At 43.9% G+C, this 23,698-nt stretch overlaps 2 protein-coding genes and 1 long non-coding RNA gene across 3 annotated transcripts in view; 2 read left to right on the forward strand and 1 right to left on the reverse strand.

The window, feature by feature from the left end:
• The window catches only part of LOC115406966 (uncharacterized), a 153,982-nt gene extending 145,159 nt beyond the window's left edge, over positions 1–8,823 (forward strand). Inside the window, exons 3-4 of the long non-coding RNA XR_003933584.1 lie at positions 8,427–8,435; positions 8,772–8,823. This is a non-coding gene — a long non-coding RNA (uncharacterized LOC115406966). The remainder of the gene's footprint in view (positions 1–8,426; positions 8,436–8,771) is intronic.
• Positions 683–5,206, forward strand: ccr6b (chemokine (C-C motif) receptor 6b). The gene is made up of 2 exons (XM_030117266.1): positions 683–798; positions 3,313–5,206. Exon 2 carries the CDS (start codon positions 3,336–3,338, stop codon positions 4,422–4,424), a length of 1,089 nt encoding a protein of 362 aa, XP_029973126.1. The 5' UTR covers positions 683–798; positions 3,313–3,335; the 3' UTR covers positions 4,425–5,206.
• An 8,277-nt stretch (positions 8,824–17,100) lies between the features above and the next one.
• The window catches only part of pxdn (peroxidasin), a 55,717-nt gene continuing 49,119 nt past the window's right edge, over positions 17,101–23,698 (reverse strand). The window contains exons 20-23 of the mRNA XM_030117121.1: positions 22,314–22,425; positions 22,085–22,217; positions 21,169–21,282; positions 17,101–21,078 (exon numbers count right to left, since the gene is read on the reverse strand). Of these exons, the coding sequence (XP_029972981.1) occupies positions 20,935–21,078; positions 21,169–21,282; positions 22,085–22,217; positions 22,314–22,425 (503 nt within the window). The 3' untranslated portion in view covers positions 17,101–20,934. The remainder of the gene's footprint in view (positions 21,079–21,168; positions 21,283–22,084; positions 22,218–22,313; positions 22,426–23,698) is intronic.

A 23,698-nucleotide genomic window follows, 5' to 3' on the forward strand; every position in this document is an offset into this window, starting at 1 on the left:
TTTATTTAATGATTTATTTCAATTCTGCATGAAGCTACCTTGATCTAAACCAAAAGAAAAAAAGAAAAAAAAAAGGATAAAGCGCAAATGCAAAAGTTTGATTAAGAATGTGTTTAAAACCAAAAAAGTATAAATCTACGATGACAAAGGAAGGCAAAGTTGACTGGCACAATCAGTTTCGCTCACACCACAGTGAGGGTTGTGGGTAAAAAAACAAGAAGAAGAAAGGCCTCACCTGTATGTGCGTGCATTTGCGTATGTAAAAGTTCAAAGACAAAAGGCAACCGAAAGTCTAGTAGGAAGACATGGTTCTCATTTCTGAAGTTGCTTTATGTGAGACAAAAGGCTGATGGAATGAAAACCAAACCAAAAAAAAAAAGCTGTTGAGGGGGCAACTGTTTACAGATCTGGGGTAAATTGGGTAATCGAACGTACATGAAGGCAAAGGAAACCTTCGATGTGAACATACAGTATAGGTGGAAGGGTCTTCCTGCCGGAGCGACGCAGTGTTGTTTTGAGAGCAGGACCATCAGATAAAGAGGATCTGTGCCGATGAGATCAAAAGCAGGAAGACAGGTAAAGAAAGCACTTATCTTGCACAGTAGCAGAACTCGAGAGACTTGGCTTTGGTTTTGGGTTTTTTTTTTTTTTTCTGTCTCTCTGTTTTTGTGCAGATTATTTGTGAGATAAAGGCTGCAGACATTTGCAGTGGTTCATGACAAGCTGAAGGTGTGGCACATGAGCAGAGTCACACTTGTTTCACTTCACAGCATCAGACCATCAGGATACCTGGCTGAGGTAGGTACACTTCTCTATCTGATAGAAATTTCACAGACAATTTACAATATTCTGGTGTATTTTGTGTCTTGTTTGTGTGGAACATTAACACATATCTGCTAAATGGGATATAAATTAATAAATTTTTAACTTTAACAGAAAAGTTATACAGAGAAACTAAAATATGATGCTGTAAAATCTTGAAATCCCCAACATCAAATACCAGCACACTAGCTGAAATAATGCAAAATAACTGTTACTAGAAAATTTGCAGAAATTTGTCATTTGTAGGATCGAGGCTAAAAGGAAGAGAGGAATTCAACTTTAAAGCATTTGAAAAAGTTTTACTCTTCATTTTGTCGAGTACGAACACCAACAATGGTATAAAATAAAAATAAAAGTAACCGCATCCCATTTTAAACTCAACAATCTGCCAGTTTTGTTGAACATTTGATCCTATTTACAAAACACGCAAAGTTCTCTCATTGCATTTCTATGTACAAAGCTTTCCTCTTCCCTTTATAACATCTTCCCCAAAGACCTAATGCCTTCCTCATTTACTGTGATGACTCAAGTACTGCAGCCTCACATCACTCCTTAGATGAGACATTTTTAACGTCATTGTCATTATGTCTTTTAGCTCAGAGCTTCAACCTCTGATACAAATTACGGACATGGATCCATGTCCGTAATTTTAAACTGGTTGCACTGTCATTGCTGAAACACAAACAGGAAATACATGGCTTCATTAAAAAAAAGAACATTCTTTAAATGAGAAAAACCTGATATTTACATTGTTTTGTTGAACTTTTTTGTTGCACTAACAATAAAGTTGAGGTTATTGTGCAAATGTGCTCTAACTTTCACAATGGCTGTAACTGAATGTGTGTTTTTCTCAGTTTACACGGGTGACCTAAATGTGGTATTATTGGAGAGCAGGACCCAAGATACATTTAGTAACTCAGCCTCTAGTTGTTATAACTATCTAAATCTCATTCTGGTACAAAAACTCCTGTTGGACTCGCTAAGGATCTTTCTGGTTCAGGAAATCGACACTTGCTGGAACAACTTTACCAAGACAATTCTAGGTAAAACCAATCAACACTTCTTCGCACAACTAATCTAGATGCTAGTCGGAATAATTAACCAACACACTTCTTCGTCCTGCAAGTCTCTTGTCGATAACCCAGAAACTTGTCGACATCAGAGACACTCGTCCACATAACTAACTTCTTGGTTCAACGAACAAAACTAACTCTGAAACATGTAGCGGGTCAAACGAACTCAGTTACCTGCTGGTGTAACTAATCAATACAATTCTTGGCAAAAGTAACCCAGACCGTTGTTACGAACTGGCTCGGTTTCCAGCAGTACATTTCCTGCTTACTAGTTGAGACAGAGCAGAAAAAAAGGTGCTTCTTCGTATTTTATTTTTTCTTCTATAAACTGGTCGTATTTGTTGATGCTACTTTCAGACTTGTGGAACAGGAATAGGTTTTGACTCATTCCTAATTGGACGTTTGGACGTGTTTCAGCTGACGAATGTTACCATCTATCCCTCATCTCTGTTGCTGGGTTCATCGGAAGGAACGTGATATGCTGTCAGGTGTTTGAAGAAGTAACAAAAGCTGCGGTTTGCTTTATTGAGACAGCGGAAAATTACATCAAGCTTCTATGAGATCGATGATATAGAGCTTATCATTTTATCCCTGGTTTATGTTCATTCAGCAGGCTTCTTGGTGCTTCCTACACATGTCCGGCTTCTCAGTGACACTTCAAAGATTCTCCCCGATAAGGATCAGATTATTCGGGTTATTCTGGGACTGGACGGCGTACAGAGCGCAGGCACCTGCAGCCTGCCTCAGCACGCCAGCTCTTTATGTCTAATAGAGCTGAAATTGGGTCATTGACAAGCTGCCAAACCTGAACTAGAACGGTGACTTACATCCTGTGGTGACAGTTTTACACAGATCGGGCGGCGTCAGTTTTTTTTCTCTGAAAACTTGATGCTTTAGATTTCTGTGCAGGGTTTACCAAACTGAAGAATAAAGTGTTATTCACCTTTTATTCAAGGTGATTTACATTTATGAAAGAAAATTTAAGAAAGACTTTTAATTAATCTATTTTATGTATTTTTAATAAAAAGACGAATTGAGCACGCATTCAATTGACTCACTGGGATTTTCCCCATTATTATACAAAGAAAGACAATGGTATTTCCACTATGTTTAGCTGTACATTTTAGAAGGTAGAAGTAAAAGATTACATAATCTTCTGTGTGAAAAGCAGGAAATCACTCTCTATGTTGATTTGCATTTTAGAAAAATCATGTCCTAAATCACCTGATTTCTTCAGCAACTGAACAAAAAGTATTTTTCATTTGTGTTGTGTTTCATAAACTATATTCAAAATCTGTGTAGATGAACAATTCTTTTCCAGAAGACACCAAGAAACATCTTCTTTAGTTGTACTTTTCTTCAAAATCTTCACTGCTTCAATGCTGCTTTTGTGTAATTATTTTTTTTATTTCTCCAGATCGAAAAAGAAAAAAAGAAAAAATGGAGCTGGTGACTTCTCTGGATTATAGTGCCACTACAGATTACACGTTCCCCACAGATGAGCTCTGCATCCTGGACCCCGACCCCGCGGATGTCACCGCCCAGACCATCATCCACTCCATCATCTGTGCCTTCGGCCTGATCGGCAACGCCCTGGTCGTGATCACCTACATCTTCTACAAGAGGACCAAGACCATGACGGACGTCTATCTTTTCAACGTGGCGGTGGCAGACCTGATTTTCGTGGCGTCCCTGCCGTTCATCATCTACAACGAGCAGCACGACTGGGCGATGGGCCCCGTGGCTTGTAAGATGCTGCGCTCGGCCTACAGCGTCAACCTCTACAGCGGCATGCTGCTGCTGGCGTGCATCAGCGGCGATCGCTACGTCGCCATCGTCCTGGCCAGACGCTCCTTCGGCGCCCGTTCAAAGGTCCTCGTCTACAGCCGAGCCATCTGCGCGGCAGTTTGGGTTTTTGCTGTGGCTTTGACTCTGCCCACGTTCATCTACACCCAGCGCTTCGAAGAGCAAGATCTGGACAAAGACAGCGTCACCGTCATGTGTCAGATGTCGTTCAGGCACAAAGAAACGGCGAAGGTCATGAAGGTGCTGGTGCCCAGCTGCCAGATGGCCGTCGGCTTCCTGCTGCCCCTGTGTGTCATGGTGTTCTGCTACTCCGGCATCATGTGCACCTTGCTGCGAGCGCAGAGCAGCCAGAGGCACAAGGCCATCCGGGTGGTCCTGGCGGTCGTGGTGGTCTTCGTCGTCTGCCACCTCCCCTACAACGTCACTCTGCTGATCCACACGCTCTCTCTTTTTCAAGTGAGGAGCTGCGAGGCGGAGAGGATCAAGCTGCAGGTTCTGGCCATTTTCAAGAGTGTGGCGTTCCTCCACTGCTGCCTCAACCCCATCCTCTACGCCTTCATCGGGGTGAAGTTCAGGAGCCACTTCAGGCAGATCATGGCGGACATCTGGTGCCTCAGCAAGAAGTACATCTACTCCGCTCGCTCGTCACGCAGGACGTCTGAGGTTTGCATCTCAGGCTTCAAGTCGTCGGAGGGGTCAAACATGTCATCCTTCAGCGTGTGACACGTCAGTGGAGGGTGTTACAATGCTCAGGATTCACAGAAATGTAGACTATTGATTGTGATGTTTTCTTTCGTGACAAACCACCGATTCACCAAATGAGCCCTCCGTACCGAGGAGGGCTGCTCTGAACCGATTTAACCTGCAATCGCCATATGATTTGACGGAAATGTACAAATGCTTAAATGTATAATGACCATGTTTGTATTTTGGGATTCGAACCTGTACTTAACAATCCAATTTGAACCAGACACAACAGCAAAGAGTTGATTTTTTTAATTTCTTTTTCTGTACGTGGCTACAGTTTCCACTAGCTTTCGATGCTTTCAGTTGTTTCTCCTTAAATAAATTTCTTTTTAAATAAAAAAAATGTTCATTTTTTTGGAATTTTAGCACTAAAATGCTAGATACCATTAAATTCTCTACAGATAATATCACGTCCAATAGGTCAACCTGTTATCTGAATGTCGACTGATTTCATTTTATTTTGCTGGTCCAATTTTGTTAACTTGTGACACTGTTGATTTTCACATGACTTATATGCTTGTTTGACCAAAAACAATAGAGGATAGCATCATACACTTGGAAAAGGAAGTCAGATTCATATTTTCCCTGATGTTTTCGCTGTGCCGAGGTCCACACTGGCTTTTATTCCTTTACCTGAATGTCTGTGTATATATTTACTGAGCATATCGCTTTTTAGATGAATTTATTTTACAAGTTTTCATAGATGATGTTGTATGTGCTTATGATTGTTCTGTTTCTTAAAAATAAAAATGATGAAATCTGCATTTGGGTTCATATTAATCATATACTGCAACAATCACATTGGCTATCCAAACATATTTTAATATTTAGCCAGTTTTGCATGAGCATTCTTATTTTGTAGGTTGTAAATATGAAAATCCATGCATAAATAAAATCACTTTTAAAATTGTTAGTATCACTTATTGAGATCAAATCATTACTGTTTTCACAAAAACTGATGAACACAAAGCCATAATCATACTTCTGTACTGACAGTAACTTCATGATTTACATATACAAACTGATGTTTTAACAATAAAGATAGGATCACAATAAAAGGAGGGTGAATTTCAGGTCAAAGTCCTCCCACACACCGCGCTGAAGCAGGTGAGAGGCAAACAGTCCACTGATGCCGCCTATGCAGCAGATTATTGGCTTTTGTTGTGGTTAAGGTTGAGAGGCAAAGATAAAGATCGTAAAGACAAATGTCAACAGTTCATGTACAGCAAAGCAGCTCCGACAGACAAACAGCAGCAGCCTGGCGTGAGACTCCATCCTCACCACAGGGTAATGCTTCCAGTAAATACTTTATTTCTAAATGTGCATTGTCAGTGACAATGACCTGTTTCAGTTTCTTCAACCCAAAATTTCTTGTTAACTTTAAAAATAATTTTGTTCATTTTGTAAATTATGAACTGTAAAAATAACTAAAAAAAAAAAAAAAAAGGCGTGTGAAAAAACTGCCTGAGTTTAGTCACTCTGGACACCAAGGCAGCCAGGTTGGAAATTATTTCAAGCTGAATAATTTTCATAGATTCATCTTTCTACTGTGTTGGATTTATTTTTGTCATAAACACACATTTGAGCCAAAGTTGTTTTCACACTGCGGTTAATTTCTATTCAGATTCTGTAATCAGAGAGGATTCTGATGTGGAGATCACAAACACGAGAGGATATCATAAAGTGAAATTAATCCTGAAGAAGTAAAGTTAAAAAGGTCGGCGAAGCGTTTGGCCTGCGCTGCAGCTGAGAGAACAACAACAAATCCACCCTGTTGATTTCAAAGACAACTTCTCTGGTTAAAAACTCACTGGCAGTAAACAACAATGTGTGTGGTAAACCACAATAGCAGCTACAGGAGCAGCTGCATGGGGCAAACGCAGGTAAGAAAATATCCGAGTCAGCTAAGCTGGCTCTGTGGAACGATGCACGTCTGTGGCAACGTGATGATCACATTGTGACAGATGATCTCAGAGAAGAAGAAGAAACGACCGACTGAAGACTTCCTCTAAATTGATAAGAGGATATAGAGAACATCTGGCGGAACACGCCGCCATGTCTTCTGCCTCTGTTCACTCAGAAGGTTTTGACAGTTTCCGTTCATCCCGGTGAGGTTTGACCTCGTGTCCTGAGCCGGCCGTGCTGTGGACTGGCCCATCGTGAGGGAAAGCGACAGTCTGTTCACCACATGGCGCTCTTTCAGGGTGAGGAAACCACCTTCCACCGCGGTGCTTTCAGAACTACCTTTATGCTGACAAGCGAGTAAAAAAATAGCCGCTGTGGTTAAATCGAACCTTTCTCTGAAACTTCAAGGTGGAATAAAAGAAACACAGAAAGAAATATGTGAGTTTTAATGTCAGGTGTGTTTCTTCAGCTTAATATATGGTTGCATTCTGGAATATACAGCATATTTGCTCTACAAACTGAGACCTGGTTACAAAAAAGTACTGTCAGGCTTTTAGTTTGGAGTTCCTGCTCTTTAGTTTCCACCTGACCCAGTCACCTGTTCACCACATCTGCTCCTCATCAGCAGTCAGTAACAGCTCCGTAGTCCCTCTGCTGCCAGTTAACCAATAATTTACCAGCAGTTTAACCTCTGCCTGGGGGTCGGAGTTCACAGGTTACCGCCCATGTTTTACTTTCACTCTCACTGAAACGGAACCAGTGTGCAGAGCAATCGAGAGAATTATTGTCATGGCGAAGTTTTTAACTTGTCATCACTGAAGCAACAATGTGTTTCTAGAACATTACCTCCATGTGTTGCTGCAATTAAAGCCGATTTAAGACCCATTTCCTGTTCTCCATATGTATTAAGCTCCTGACTTACAGCCAATGTATAATTATATTATTAATATGGAAAAAACTGGAGCCACGATCTCTGAGTTTAAATCAGCTTAAAAAAATTATCTGTTGATTTTCATTATGACACTATAGAAATATCACGTAATCAAAAAAAAAAAAAAAAAAAAAAAAAAAAAAATATATATATATATATATATATACATATACATATATATATACATATATATATATATATATATATATATATACATAAACAGGAGATGCCACTACATGCATTTCAAAATATTCAAAATATTTGAATGCACTAGAAAACATTTTAGACGTGCAAAAAAAAAAAAAAAAAGAAAAAAGAAATCAAAAACGGCATTAAAATATGAGAATATTATAGCAATGCTGCAATGTTTAGTCATTCTCTGAAGGACGCTACTTGAATCTTTAGAGATTTCAAAGTATGAATAATCTTCTTTAATTGGCACTTTATATGTAGGAAAAAACATGAAGCCTCACATTGGGCTGAAAGTCGCACCGTGTGCGTCATGAGAGCTAGAAGACGGTTGGGAGGGGAACAACAAAAGTTGAAAGACACTTTAAGAGCTCTGTGTATTTCAGGTGAACCGCAGCGTGATGGGTTTGATCTATGGCTGATGTGAAAATATGAATCAGTTCAGCTGTTGTCTTCCTCATAACTATAAAGCTCTCTCACCGTCTGGAGTGTAGAAATGATCGCGCCGGTCTTCAGTCGTGTCATCTTGACCCCTGCTGATTATAACCAGTCTCCTCCAGTCGGGAATTATGGCATCAGATGATATACGAGCATCTCTTCATCTTCAGAGAAACGACAACTAGTAAAAGAGCGTTTTACTGTGATGATTTAAAGACGCCCTCCAGCCCCGGGCTCATTCCTGATAACCCTGGATCGGTATCGCATGTTACGGGCGTGCTTTAACAGGGCAGCGCTCGGTGCCATCTTCGGCGCCGTGCTGACTAAGTGGTGTCCTCCTTTGAGGTTGAACTCCCTTCGCTGCGGATCTGCGGCGCCTTTTCACGAGGGAGCTATTTTTAAGCACTGGACTGTATTCATGTAAACATCTGGTATTTGCTAATGAAGTCACCGCTCTGGACTCTCACACCACAATTACTAGTGATTCACCCTCCCAGCAGTCATCGATCCTGGAGGGTTTTATTGTAGCAGCGTGACGTGCCGTCATGCTAATTTAGCCCGCTCGGTGGCAAGCGCGCTTCGCGTGTTCTTGTTCGTCTCACTGTGTGCGTTTATTGAGACCATTTGTTCCGCGAGACCCAGGTCTTCTCTAAAAACGAAGACACACGGTGTCATCCAGTATCGTGGGTCCTGACAGTGACCCCTGGAAAGGTCACATCTAGTCTTGCAACTTTTCTGAAACACTGCTACTGTGCATGTGCACCATGGTAAACAGTTGGTCTGCACATGAACACCAATGTTTGCTCCCAGAGTGTCATGATTTCTAGTCCTTATTCTCCTGGAAGCTCGTAGTTTCATAGTTGAGAGTCAAAACGTAATAATAATCCAACTTGGTCATGTGTCCATAATGTCCAGGTGCTCCTGGTTCATGTTTATATTTTACCGTTTCATTGTAAAAAAACAACCAACAGCACCCACTAGTGGTACAACATGAAAACTACATCATTTTCAAAATGATGCCTGGCAAAAGTCAAACTTTTCGGGAATGAAAACACAATTACAGAGCTTGAAATTCACACTCATTGACTCTTTTTAAAGAGTAAAATGGCTGCCTGGACGAGCTAAATGATTCCATTATTTGCCCAAAATAATATATGTGGATTTGGGGAGCTGGGGTAATTATTCATGACTATGATGACTGTGAGACTGCCTTGACATGAAACAACATTATTGCATCATTAATAATGCAAAATTAAAAGTAAAAAATCAAACTACTAAGCAGTTCCAGCTGGTTGACTTTGGACTGATGAAATTTTCTATTTACTAATCCGAAGATTCTAATTTAGGAAGATTGTTTTTTTTTTTTTTTATGAATTCAGAGCGCTGCGATGTGCTACGACGTGTTCTCACTTGACATGTCGTAGGACAACCAGCCTCCACGATGCTCCAAGAAGCTTTCAAGTAGCACAGCTTGCACCTGCACAAAGACTTCAGATCTGCAGATCTCATTAGCTGCTCAGTGTCACAATGAAAACGGAGGAATCATCGGCTCAGACTGTCAAACACAAACACAAGAAGTGCACTGGATCTTTAACGATTCAGAATTACAGCTCAACTCTGTGAACTGATATCATTCCTGCATGTGATGACAGCATTTGGCAATCCATCCTTGGTGATTTCCCTCAATAAAATCTCTTTGTGTATTTGTTTTAATTTGCTTTTTCTATCCGCAGCCTGCAAGCATCTCTCGGTGGTTTTGGTAATTTAAGGCTCTTTTCTCACAAAAAGTTAAATGTTCCTGACCTCTGGGGAGCAAAGTATCAGCCAAAGTTAACTTATCTCATCCAAACATGCCTCTCTGTGTTTCAGGAGACGGAGAGGTCTCGTAAGACAGATGGTCCGTCCTGGCGTGCGCGTACGTGTCTGTGCGCCCGCGAGCGCACATTCCTCCGGCGTGTGAGTTTTCAGGTCTGGAGGAGAACTGATTAGGGGTCCTGGGCAGCGAGGGGATTATCACGCTGGGTCAGACTGTACTCCGCCGGCGTCCACCCCGGAATGCGGGCAAATCGACCGGCGAGCGTATCGGTCAGCCAGTCAGTTGGTGGTCACGCACCGAGTCTACCCATCTGCCGGTCCGTCATCTGCCAGCGAGGCGCTCGGGCAGCCCTCACGTGAGATTAGCTTTGGCTGCTTTCTATCGTCAGCAATTAGCTGGTCGGATCTGTGCGTCCTTCCCGGATCACTCCTCACACACGGTGAATATTATCACATCCCTCCTCTTATCTGCTGACCTGTTTAACTGATGTTTCAGAGTCAGGATACATTCTGTTGAATCAATTACAGTTAATAGACCTGGGAAAGGAGTTTGGTATTTTCATATGGGGGGGTGGGGGGGTGGGGGGGGGGGGGGTGGGGGGGGGGGTGGGGGGGGGTGGGGGGTAGGTAAAGAGTCCCTGCAGGAGTGACGCGGGGTCAAAATGCAGAACTCTGTTTGGCACAGAGTTACAGTCGCAGATGGAATTAGTGGACGTCTAACGTGAGGGAATAGAAAACAACAAAAGCTGAGAGCGACATCAGGGACTGTGGACGAGGGAGGGCGGCAAACTCATCGGAACACACAAACACACACACACACACGCACATACTGACACTGCTGCATTCTGTTAGTGGCTGAGCCATCAGCACAAGTGGAGGCGCTGTTTTCAACAATATGGTCCACTGCAAAGTGAAAAAAAAACAACTGGATGACAGAAGTATTGGAAATATATCACCATGAAGCCTTGGAATATGCTGGCAAAACGGGCTTTTCAACAGTAATGTGGATTTTTAAAGGTTCAACACCACTTTTATTTTTTCAAATAAAGATGATTTGTGTTCAGAAAAGGTGTTGTAAAAAAAAAAAAACACACCTTATAGAAGAAGCGTTATAGAAGATAGGTGGATGGACAGATTTGGTCTTGAAGCTGGTTTTCTATCGAAAGGTGTGTCTCTGACCACAAACCAGAGGTTCCCAATCTTGACCTGCTGACCCCGCCCTGACTGAAACAATCTACATTCAAGAGGCGTGCTTTTTGACCTATGAACTATGCTGAGAGGAAAGAGTAAGACATAAATAGAAAGGAGCTTCTGAGTCATACCCGAACAGGTATGAGCTCTCAGATTTGGTAACTATTTGAATGGCAAACCTTCAAAAAGAAACTTCCAGTAAGTGCAGTTACCCTTCAGATCCAATTAGCTCTCATGACCTGGATGACTGTGAATCTTCAGACTTTAAAACTGGTGTTTTGTCTCAGTCTTAATGTGTTTCTGTGCGATACAGCGGAACGGCGACTGGCTTAAAAAAAGAGCATCTGTCATCAGGGGCAAATGAGGAAGCTGGTTTTGACAGGGTTATGCGTTAATCTCCATCACAGACACACAAAGTGAGGAAGATGGAATACACACTGGGCCCATAGGGAGCTGTTAATTCCAGCGCTGCTGCAGGTGGATGAGTCAGCACCGTGTATTCCTGATAACCAGGGACTATAAACAGAAAGTAGCAGCACACAGCGACCTCCTGAAGGGGCCGTAACTGCAAATGAGGCCAATAAGCTCCCTGCCAGGTTTGATGAGCTCTACTTTTCCGTTCATTGTCTTCTCACTGTCCCACGACCTCGGACACATGCCCTGCCATTACGCCACCGTAGACCAACTGTGGCAAATAACTCTTTTAACCTCTAAAAGATGTAAATACTTCACTGGCTCACCAGGATCATGGATGCAGATGTGGAAGTTTTTCTTTTTTGTACAAACATCAGTGATGTGTAACCTCACGCAGTTCAACCTGATGGTCAGCTGTGTGATTCATTTACCACCGCTATGAAAGTATGAGCCATGATCACCTCTTTGTTTTCATCTTAAACAAGCTGCTTTCTGTTATTTATAGGTTTTCTTTCCATTTGGAAAGAAAAAAAACATTTTTGCTTCTACTTTACATAGATTTATATGTAAAGTAAAAGCAAAAATGGTTTAATGACGAAATTTCTCCCAAAAAATGTGACGTAATTGGCACCAGGTTTTTATGTTTTTATGGCAAACAGCAGAAACTGACAACTGTGTGGATGGCTAATAGAGTGGGAAAAATGTTTTCTAACCACACAGTGACCCATTTGTAATTGTTCCTATTGTGATTTCCACCATTCAAGAGAGAAAAAAAAAAGGAGAAACCAAAAAGTTTTCACTGAGTCCAACAGACGGATGGAAAAAAATTCTGAAAAATACAGAAACAATGAAAATATTCCACGGCTAATCAGAGGGTGCCTGAATGGCAGCAGCTTGTTCCAGAGATATAAACATAATTTCTGTCTTATTTACAAAAAGGCATAAAACCAAAACACCAAACACTTTAATTTATCAACACAATGCTTATTTTCAGATCTTGGCAGGCCTTTATGCCCAATTTAGTGTTTAATAAAACTGTATTACTCTAATAAAATCAGAAGGGACTCAAGAAAAATGTGAAATTTCCATTGTTGCAAATGCCAGAAGATTGATTTTTTTCATTGCTATTGCATTTTTTTTAAACCATTCTCCAATAACTCTTTAACATGATTTCCAATTGAGACAAATGTTTGAGGACAGCTTTTCCTGTCTAAACCCAGAGGCTGGTATTATGCTGAAAGACAACAAAACCAGTTGGTTATAGCATGCGTGCTCATGCCGAGACGTTCCGATATATACCGCTGAGTTCGTCAGTGAAGTGCATCTCATGTGCGATTCCAATCAGGTAAGACGGCTCTCCTTTTCCTTTCTGCATACTGCAACTGCCTGTGCAAACACCTGCACAATAAACCCAGCGGCTCTCCAGAGTCGGAGCCAAAACACTTGCGGGAAGCCATCTCATGACATTTCCCACCCGCCGGGGGTCACGAGCCATCGCCGCAGCCCTTTGAGTCCCGGGATGCAAAACCTATTTCCCCCCCAAGCGGGACGCCACTTCTCTTCTCTTTCATCCGCCCCGCTCTGGAAATGAGAGCGACGTTCCATCAGCGAGGGGAAAGAATCCCCCAGCTTGGCGAGTCAGAGGTGCGACGCTGAGAGCCAATTGCCTAAATGAAATTCCAGTATGTGATGAGTGGGAAAGAGAGGTGGGGGAGGAGGCCTGCAGGGTGAGCCAGCGCCGTGCAGCTGCAGGCCTGCGTCCGTCTCCAAACCCTGAAAGCCACAATCTGAAAGCCATGATCTCCATTCAGATCTGGAAGCATCGATTTTTTGGTTTTGTATTGCATGTGTGCATGAAGCCCCAGACACCCAAAGCACTTCCTTTCTTGCATAATCACATTTTTCTTCCAATTCAGAGGTCAGTCAAACAAACATTCAAACAACACAGACCGGCTTCCTGCTGCGGCCTGCAGATTGAGGGGAAACTGAAACAGATAAGGGAGTGCATGTGTGCATACGCATGTTCTGGACCTCGGTTACCTTACATAAGGTAGGCCGCTTGTTGTCGGGGTTTTTAATGTGTTTTCCTGCTGGACTCAAAGATGGAGGCGCTTTTATCCATGCAGCCACTGGAAACCTCATTTCCTGGTCCAGTTTTCCTTCCAGAGGCTGCGTCCACTCGCGCTCCGCTGCCAGCGCTGCTGAAAGCATGGGGGGGTTGACAAAAGGAGGAAGAGACGGAGGATAAGAATGGAGATGGGAGGGAAAAAAAGGAGGGAGAGATGATAAACACTTGTGCCAATTCGAGCAAGACAGCAAGGGTAATTTTCTTCAAACCACACGTGACTAAAAGTCTAAAGAAGCAATAACGTCGTGGGTTCAGCTCCGCCGATGGCCCACATTACTCACCTTGCAAACATTCATTCCCCCAGAACTTAACAGCTGCTTTTTGTTTGTCTGCACTTCATTTGGCCGTTCCTCATGTCAAAGCCTGGCAGAAAACCAGAGGAGGGGAAAAAAAAGAGGAAGCAACATTAACGACTGTGTAGTTTTGCACTGCTCTCGCATGCTAACCGATGCTTAGCATGCAGAACATGTTTGCTATTTACAACCAATGTAGCTTAGGGTGCAAATTTCCTAATTTAATACATGCAACAGTTGTGATAATGGACCCATTAATGGTGCAGTGAAACTTTTTTATGGCATTGAACCAACAGTTATTGAGAAAAAGGGTGATAATGATAATTATCTGACTGATAATGAGGGTGTGCTCAGGTTTTTTTTTTTTTTTTTTTTTGACATTTCACTGTATTTTGCACCAGCAAGTATCAATAAAATTGGATTCATTTTGAGATTGGGGCAATTCTGTGCTATGAGGTTCCTTCAGCCTTTTCTTGTAATTGTAGAGGGTGTGGTTGGGGGGGGGGGGGGGGGGGGGATGATACAAAAAATTGGGTTAATGAATGAAAAATGTTGCTCTACAATAGCAGATATAGCAAAAATAATTTGGGCTCAGCTTGTCAGCAGGCCCCCTGCCCTAAAAAAATCTGAATAATGCTAATGCTTTAGCTCCAATACTGCACATTCACTCAGAAAGAAGTAGAAGATTGCACAGTGTAGTTACTGGGTGTTTTTAGTTTGGAATTGGTTTATTCCGAATTAAGTAATTCAGAATTATATCCATGAGTAGCGTGTTTACATGGGAAAAGAATTAAATCCTCTCTCATGTCAGAGTCTGCGAAGCGTTCTGATTGGACAAGGGGCGGCCGTGACGTACTGATTTCTCCAGGAAGTAAACAGCGTTTTTCTCGTCTTTCTTTCTCGATTAACTTTGACGCTACAGCTTGGGAAACCTCCCCGTTGTTATGTGCCCGTCGATCCGCTCATTTCAACATGACCATTTCTTGTAAAACTTCCGTTAAATAAATCGTCTCCATACCTGTCAAAACGCGGACTGCGGGCCGCCATCTTGGAAAATTGCGTCATCACGACGGAGCATGCGCAGAAATACCAGAATGAAGTTAGCATAGGGTTAGCGTAGCATACGCTTCCAAAGGAGAATAAACCCACCGGTTTCAATTCTGAATAAAGTTTTCAGGCGTTTGTATGGCCATTTTAGAGCACAATTAGGCTTCATTTGGATTTATAGAGGAAAAAAAAGTCCCACGGAATATGTAGACTTCTGATTAAAAAAAAATATATATGAGACTTCAGAACGAGTCCTGCTAAGTCAACACAAAGCAGATTCTGAAATGTTAACCAGTAGACTCATTAAAAATCTCCATAGCCTGTCTGTAAGAAGGAGTTTGACAGATTTTTTTGTGGTGCTGACCTGTCATCTTTTGTTGTCCTCTCCTGGGTGTTTCAGCAAATGTGTCCTCTGGAGCACTGAACACCTGATAAAGGTTCCGGAGGGAACCAAGAGGACATATCTCGAAGGTTCTTGTTGTTTCAGCTGTGATTATTCGGAATGTAACCCGGAGGGCTATTTATTCTGCTGCACACAATTATTTCAGAAATGGGAAAGGTGAGACTCTTAAACTAACATTAGGAAAAGATCAAATCAAGTTAGATATAAATGTGTGTGTGTATTTAAAAGGTACAGATGTTCGCAAAAAAAGCTAAAACTGCATAAAAACAAAAACATAAAAATGATTCAAAGAAAAAGAAGAAAAACCTAAAGACCTAAGTATAATAAAAGAATTATTTTTCGATATGCCTGATAATTGGATTCAGCTTTATTGTCATTAAAGTGACATGTTGAATATCAGATGCAAAGGAGCATATGCCATAAGGGAATGTTAAGTTATGAGGTAATATTATTCATCTTAATAATTATTATTCTGATTTTCTATTTATAGAGTAAATCATGTTTACTTGGCGCCCCGTGGAGGCCACATACAGTAGCATTTGTCTATTAAACTGCCTAATGGGTCAGCAGCCTGCTCTAGATCAGATTAACTGAAGGACACTGTGATCATTGACTTTGCTGTCATTACACCTAATAATGCGTTATAGTCCACAGGCTCATGGCTGTTTCACACGTTCTCACTTCTTATGTTTGGTTCCTCGAAAACAAATTCTGGTGTGATCGCTGCAACTTTCAACTGCCATCCGAATCCTGGCAGCTCTAGACGGTCCGGCTGAGAAAGCAGCTCTCCAATCATGTTCACACTAACCCTGGTGCACCTCTGTTGAAGTGCGAAAGCAGCGTGCAGCTCTGCGTGAAGGAATGGAGGAAACCCTGCTGAGGGTCGGACTTCTCTATCATATGACAAACTGCTGCTGAGTTCTTGGCAAGTACCAAATCCAAGCACAATAATCCGACGTGCACGGGACGCTGCATGTTGGAAAACTATCCATCATGAATGTTATGTACACTTGAACTGTGGCCTTGTTCATTCACTGAGTGTTTGGAGCGCAAAGTGATTTCAATAAAGCTTTAGGATCAACTTACACGACCAGGTTTTCAAGTGAAAATGGAAAACTTCTGTTGTTTTGGGTGTGACGATTAAATGCCTGGTAACTGGGGGGGAGATGCAACTTTTCAAAGATGCTCCAACTCCGACTTCATGGAACTGGGAGGAAACTCAACATTTTGAGAATACCTGCTATGGTGAAAGTTTTTAAAAATGCCCCGACTCCATCTCTGCGGAAACACCGGACAACGCAATTTTTTGGAAAAATGCTAGTAAGGTGGAACTTTGTGAAAATGCTCAGAGTCAGCTTGGTCTTTGTGTAAACAGGGAGAAAACGCAACATTGTGAGAACAGCTCCTACGATGCAACTTTTTGAAAATGCCCTCACTCCGTCTCAATGAAAGAATCAGACTAATCTTTATTTTAAAAACAACAAAACTGTTACAGTTTATTTTTAACAATAAATGCTAGTCTGATTTTTAATGGGAGAAATGCCATTTATAAAAAAAGAAATATTGAAAAACCACTATAATTTGTATAATTTTTCATTAGTTTTGCACTGGCTGCACAGTGCTGTCATGGTCCAAAGCTTTCAAAACTCCAGACCAGGCTGTTTTGGAGTCGCATGTTTGACACTCCTGCTTTAGATATAACCAATAAAGGTGCACTGACTTCCTGAAAATTTCATCTTAACGAGTTTTCAATGATGTGCAGAATCAAATCCCTCTGATGAAACGTTAATGAGCTGAGAACAGGCTGCCTTTTCTCCGTCTTTGCTCGTTGTTTTTCCAGCGCTGAGCTCGTGCCAAAGCGCAGAAGCCGGCAAAGAACAGGCAGCGACATGTCGCACTGTAATTCAAACGTGGCTTATTTATTTATTATTACTGTCGAGAGGCATACATTACAGTGCAAACCATTCTTTGGCAAAAAGGTACAATACGACTGTCACGATAGCTGACGAGTGTATCCACACTGACCCCCCGGCTGGGGTGGAGGGGGTGGGGGTGGGGGGGCAGCGTAGATGAAGCATGTTCAGTCTCGCAGAGCAGTGCATTCCGTTGACACTCGGAGAGGAAACCATGATGAAAATACAACAGATATATGAAGAACACGCGTAGCGGCGATGAGGAGAGCTGGAATACGACACACACATTGGGATGTTACAGTGTTGTAGGACAGTGGTTTCCAACCTGAGGGTTAACTTTTGTATTCGGAGAGGATCGGCCAGCATTCTGAGAAATCGGAGGGCTTTGCAGGAGCAGGAGGTTGGAAACCACTGTAGGAAAAGTCACAGTCACAACACAATGAAGCACAACTGTAAACACAAAAGACATACAGGCGGTCAGAAGGGTCACCACAACAGCAGGAAGTGAGCGGATGGGTTGAATGATTTGGAAAAAAAAAAAAAAACTGCTTGTAGAAGTGACTTTTGTGACATTATACAATTTAAACAACCCACTTTACTTCCACCGTGGCTTTTGCGGTCTGTAGGTTGTCGTGACCCTTCCGGGCTCCTGTATATTTAAACATTCAACATGACACTAATGTAACGGTGTGACTGCCAGCCGCACCCCCCTGTAATCCCCCCTCTAAATCCTGAACGGAACATTCCGGAGAGTTTTATTTCTGTTAGGGTGACAGATCGGCCTGTTCGGGACGTGACGTAAATACAACACCGAGTCTCTGTCGTCGCTTCTGCTCGGTTCCGTCCCGGCGAAGCGAGCGCGTCCATGTGTGTGTGTTGGAGGACACACCGAGCCCTGCTCTGATTGACACGAGATCCCGATCTGGAGCGGCCCTCCGCCGCCCCGCCCCGCCCCGCCCCCACCCACATTACGCCTGCTTTCCGCTCATATGGCTTCCATTACAGTGGAATGAGGGTCAGAGGGGCTGCGCTCCACATATGCGCCGCCAAAGTGACGTCACGCCATGCTTGAATTCTTCAATATGGCAAAGAAAACGGGAGGAGGAGGAGGAGGAGGGAGGCATTCCTAACCCGGATCGACACAGAAACGGTTGGAGCCGGAGGAGGAAGAGGAGCGGACGCTCGGCAGAGGAATGCACTGCGAGCTTGTCCTTGTGTAAACTGCAGTGCTGCAGAGAGGAGCTGTCAGCACCGGGACGACCCCGTCACCACCGCGGTCCAGGCGTCCAGTAAGAAAGCAATGAAGAACAGAGCGCGATGATGTGCAAATCATTCAAAACACCGTTCCACTGATTAAACATAGCACCAAGACAACATATCAGATGTCCGGGTGGGAGTGAGCGCTCTGATGTGATGCATCAGCTTTTCTTGAACCGAGACCAAACGCATCCCTCAAAATCTGCACTTTTTTCTGTTGTTTTCACCCCGCTGACAATGCAGCAGTACTCCGATGGTTTAGGCAGTGAAATGCTGAGCAGGCTGACTCTGTCACCGTCTCAGTTTACGACGTCTCCGTCGCTGATTTCGTTTGTTAATACGTACAGTGTGAATTCAGTGGCTAACACATCGGGACACTTTGGCCGTAGCCAGAAAAACACATCATCGAAATGGCAGCGAGAAACATATGTGTTAAATTTAGCTCTTTTTTTTTTAAAGATGTTTATCAAATTTGACAACATTTAGATTCTCCTCATTTTGTCTTCAATAAGTTTCAGCTGAGAAACAAAATCGACGTTTCTGCATCTTGTTTAAGCTTTTTTTTTTTTTTGTTTTTATTTGGTTTCCTGATTTGTGAATGTTTTCAGTAATTTTTAACACATCATGTTCTATGCTCTTAAATCACAGCCATCAGGAATGATTCTGATGTCAAATTACACACAATGCCAGTACTGTTCTGAAGAGGTTTTCTGGAATCCTCCCATCTGACAACCTGAACTCATCTGGTTATTCGTGAGATTTGGTTTGAAAGTCACAGACCTTTGACCTTACTTCTTGCCTCTTTACGGCTCATGTCTAAACAATTTGCACAACATCGCATTCAGTTTCGATTTACACAATGATGCAGCTGTTTCTGAACAAGTCCGAAACAGGAACCGACTGAGCAGGCTGAAGGGAGAATACTGCTGTGGCGAGCGCACCACGAGCGAACCTGAACACTCCAACATTCGTACATGCATCAACAGACACAAAAAACACGCGTTTGAGAAGCTGCTGAATCAAACATTTGGCTTGAGAGAGACTGAGGCCCCGTTTACACGACAGTGTTTCAAGGAAAACGCACAGCTGATGAAAATAATGTCCGTTAAAACGTTTTGGTGAACACGCCAGGTCAAGAGGTCGGTATTGTGATGTAACCACACGCATGTGCACAGAGGACAATAAACAATAACAATGGCGACTATATGGACATCCGTACGGACAGACGACAAATCGGATGCTACTAATACTAGAATATGGGCTGGGAGTCATAACACTCCGGAGGCCGCCATGTTTGCTTTTGTCCATCTAGTCGAACGTGATGCACATGTGCAGTGGCAGCATGTCCACAAAAGTCGACGGGCCCCAAGTTTTTCCAGAAAGTCTCATTTTCGCCCGTTCACACGGCGACAGAGTCCGATCTGTTTCCGAAAAGTTGCGTTTTCAGTGGCCCTGAGCACCAAACAAACAATACAAACGAACGTTTTTGCGTTTTCCCGTTTGAAACCGTGTAAACGGGCCCTGAGAGAAACACTGGGGCTGAAGGTTACAGTGGTTCAGTGGAGATTCTTTCACTGCTTTCTGAAAGCAACATGAAGCCGGGTCCGGGCGTCCTGCAGCGGAGAGGAGAGCGCCGCGCTCGAGCCCGGGACCGGCCGGCGGCGGCGATCCGTGGAGGGAGGAGCGCTAATCAGTAGACATTTGTTCTGCATCACAAACATTTTTGTAAGGGCTTCACATTATCTTCATATGTAAGCAACAAAAAAAAAGGGAGGAATAAAGTACATAATAACAGGAATATAAAGCACCGTGGATTAAAAAGATGAAGTAACTCTATTCATATAAAGTCTTTTTACTTTGAATAAAACAATCCTCTCAAACGTGACGTTTCATTAAAAGACATACTGAGTGTATATATTGCATACAAAAGACAATACTTCGAAGGTTTAGTGATTAAGTCATACTGGAAAAAAAAGGGGAGAATAGCACCAGTTTTCGGCATCTCTAACCTGAGAATTTTTTTTTTCTTTTCTTTTTTTGGAGACAACAAAGTGGCTGCCGCCTCTCAGATCTACTTCCCTTTCCCGCAAATAGTCGTCAAGTGTTTAGTCACACGAGGGCGAACAGCCGGCTGCCAGTTCTGCTTCAGGAGCGCTGGTGAGCGAGGAGGAGGAGTTTATAATCCACCAATTCATCATCCATTCATTCATTCATCTGCCCGTGGTTTCAGTAAATCCGTCTGGATCTCCGACCGGGCCTCGGGCTGCTGGCGCCTGCAGGGCCGCAACGAGCCAAGACGAGGAAAAACCAAAACAAAACTAAAAAAATCCCTCCCCTCATCGAAAAATACTACATGGAATAAAAAAACAAAACAAAACAAAACAAAACAAAACAAAACAAACGGGTGAGGCGAGGCCGTTGGGTCTGTCGAGGTGATCGGTGGCTGTGGATCAGCGCCTGTGAGTTTCATCTCCGCTCTCGATCTGTCTGATAAGTGCGCGGTTTCACCGGCGCCCCGGCGTGGGGGGGGGGTTGGGGGATTGTCGGCGGGCGTCCTGAGGGCTACTGGTGGCGGCCGTCTGAGTCCCGCCTCTTGTGGACGCCCGCCGGCTGGAGGCACACCGGGCAGCAGGAGCCTTTTAGCTTGACGGGCCGTTTGCACTCGGCCGCCGGACAGGACTCCACGAAGCAGGTCACCTGGGCGTCCTGGGGAGGAACAGCGCAGAGTTCCACGCTCAGTTACACCTGGTGATCGAAGAGCGACTGAGCGCTTTACAGACGTGTGTTTAGACGTACTCTGCATTCACATGTGCTGCAGGGGTCGTTTTTCCACCGCTCGCCGTCGGCGCGATCTCGCCCCTCGCTGTCAGTGCAGTCAGTCTTGCTCAGACGGGCTTCAAGTCTTTTAATCTGCAGGAATATGGGGAGCAAAAGAAAAAGCAATAAATATTGGCACAAAGAGATCGTAGAGAACATCGATGACATCCACATCATACGAAAGTGTACCACTGACCTATGACCTGGTTTCAGTGATTCCAATTCCAAAGTGTGCCACAAATACCGTTTCAATTCAGTGAGTGGAAAAAATCTCAAGTGCTTTCATCGGAAACGAGCAGAGACACTTGCAGTTTTTTTAAAAAATAGCTACGAAGAGCCTGACGAGTTCTGACAAGGCTGCGCACGACCAGAGGGCAACGCCGGGCTGCAGGGCCTCGTCCCGAAGAATTCGCTGGAACCTCCTCAGTTGCGTGAGGTCACACAGCACGCCGCCGGTACGCACCGATTACATCCTAACACGCAGCTTTTAAACCGAACCGGAAAAGACGATTGGCTTCGCCGTGCCTCCCACGGTCTTTTTCAAATCCATCGGCTCCATCACCTGTTAGGAAGCCTGACAGTGAAACAAGCAGCGGTAACGCAATACGCCGTGCTCCCGGTCGTCAGGTGGGTGTTCTCCCCACTCCAAGGTTAATCTGGTTTTTCCATCGACTCACTCCTTCCTCTGATGTCATTCGCCGCCTCGTGTTCGCCGCACCAAACTTTGAGCCTTCGGTTGTCTACGGCGGCTAAACGCTTTGCACAGGCGGCGATCTGGCAGCGCTGGAAAATACTTTCCATCAGCCCCCCCCCCCCCACAACCCCCGCCTCACTGAAGGCACGTAATTTAAGACATTACTGCTCTGTGTGTGTGTGCGGACACACAGAAACGCACCTGCTTTCGTAAACTGGTAATGGTTTTCTGCATGTCAGAGACGAAGTCCTGGAAGTCGCTGATTGAGGGTTCGGCGCTCTTCTTGGGGGCGGCGGTCACGTTGGCGGGGCTTTCTGAGGATTCCTCCACTGACCTGCGAACGTGAGTTTAGATTTTACCATTTTGGTAGAAGCTCCTGAGACTCTCCACCCCTCCAGCGGCTGATTCAGAGCTGGGGGGGTGACTGTACCTGGTCTCCTGGACGCCGCTGGCCGGTTTGTCCCCCTGGTAGCTGTGCTCGGCCGACCGGCGCCCTCTGAAGTGGTACGACAGGGCGTTGAACTGACCCTTGGTTCGGCAATCTGGGGGATGGAGCAGAAAACGGCAATTTGCTTTAAGATGTAACACGATCTGTGGAGAGATTTATTTCCTGAATGAGGGGGGCCAAACACAGCGGGAGCTGACCTAAACCAGTCTGCACAACCAGATCAACCTATTTACTGTTTAATTAACAGAAAAACTGCAGTTTTCTTCCAGATACGGCAATCTGACTGGAAGCTTTCAAGGTGTTTCTTAAAACAAAAGACAAAAAAGAAAACATGGCAGCGTGTCCGATTGCTTCACCCTTTCCCGGTGCAGTTATTTGTAAATGTTGGAGTAAGTCTGCAGTCTGGAGTTTGCTGAATGCGCCTGAAGGTCCAGATGGTTTGTGTTGTGTTGGCTCATGTGTCCCAGTTCCAGTAACCTGGGTGGCGTTGCTGACCAGAGCCGGGCCTTGGCGTGACGTCTGCAGCCTCTGAGCGCGCTCCCGAGACGCCGGCGAGGGGAGTTGTTGGAACCCATGCAGATGCTCAGAGACCGGCTGCTGTCTGTGATGCTCTCGACGCCGGCGGAAACTCAAAGTTTGTCTCACTGCGGATGTCACTCTGATCTGATTAGTGGAAATATTATATGAAACCAAAAAACTCCTATTTTACTGCGGTCTGAGGTCAGCAAGAGGCGGCTGGAGATAAACGGAAAGGAGGGACGACCGAACGGAGTCGACCCGGCTGCTTCTTTATCAGGACGTTTGAAGCCCGCTGCTCGGCTATCAGATAACCCTGTGAGAGCGACGGGCACTATCTAAAAACAACCACCTCCAGCACACAGGCAGACAACACACTGTAAATCTGGCAAACGGATCAAAACAAGGATCCCTCTTCTTCTTGGACTCAGCCAGGATCCTGTCTGGTTGTTAGCTCCGTCGTACCACATGTCAACATGAAGTCACAAACTGGATGAAAGAGGTTTAAAAACCTGTTTCTTCTCTACATAATGAATGCTACATTTAGATTATTTCATCACATAGTGATTGTTCATTTGTACTGAAAGCAGGTTTCACATATAATTCAATCCAACATTGGTGATTTTTTTTTTGCAGACTGCTGCAACAGTAACACATATTTCAATATGCAGCGATTGGCTGACGACAGGATGACGGTTTTCACAGGATCGTGAAATAAACGCGGTGTGAATGTAATGAGGCTTTGTTTATTAGAAAACACAAACACACAGTTAAATCTGGGCCCAGAGCTAATTTTCTGCTGCGTTCTGTCGCCCCGCCGGCTGCGGACGACGTGGAGTTTTATGGACGCT

The sequence above is a fragment of the Salarias fasciatus genome, chromosome 19 (genome assembly GCF_902148845.1).
Source record: "Salarias fasciatus chromosome 19, fSalaFa1.1, whole genome shotgun sequence".
Classification (NCBI taxonomy): domain Eukaryota; kingdom Metazoa; phylum Chordata; class Actinopteri; order Blenniiformes; family Blenniidae; genus Salarias; species Salarias fasciatus.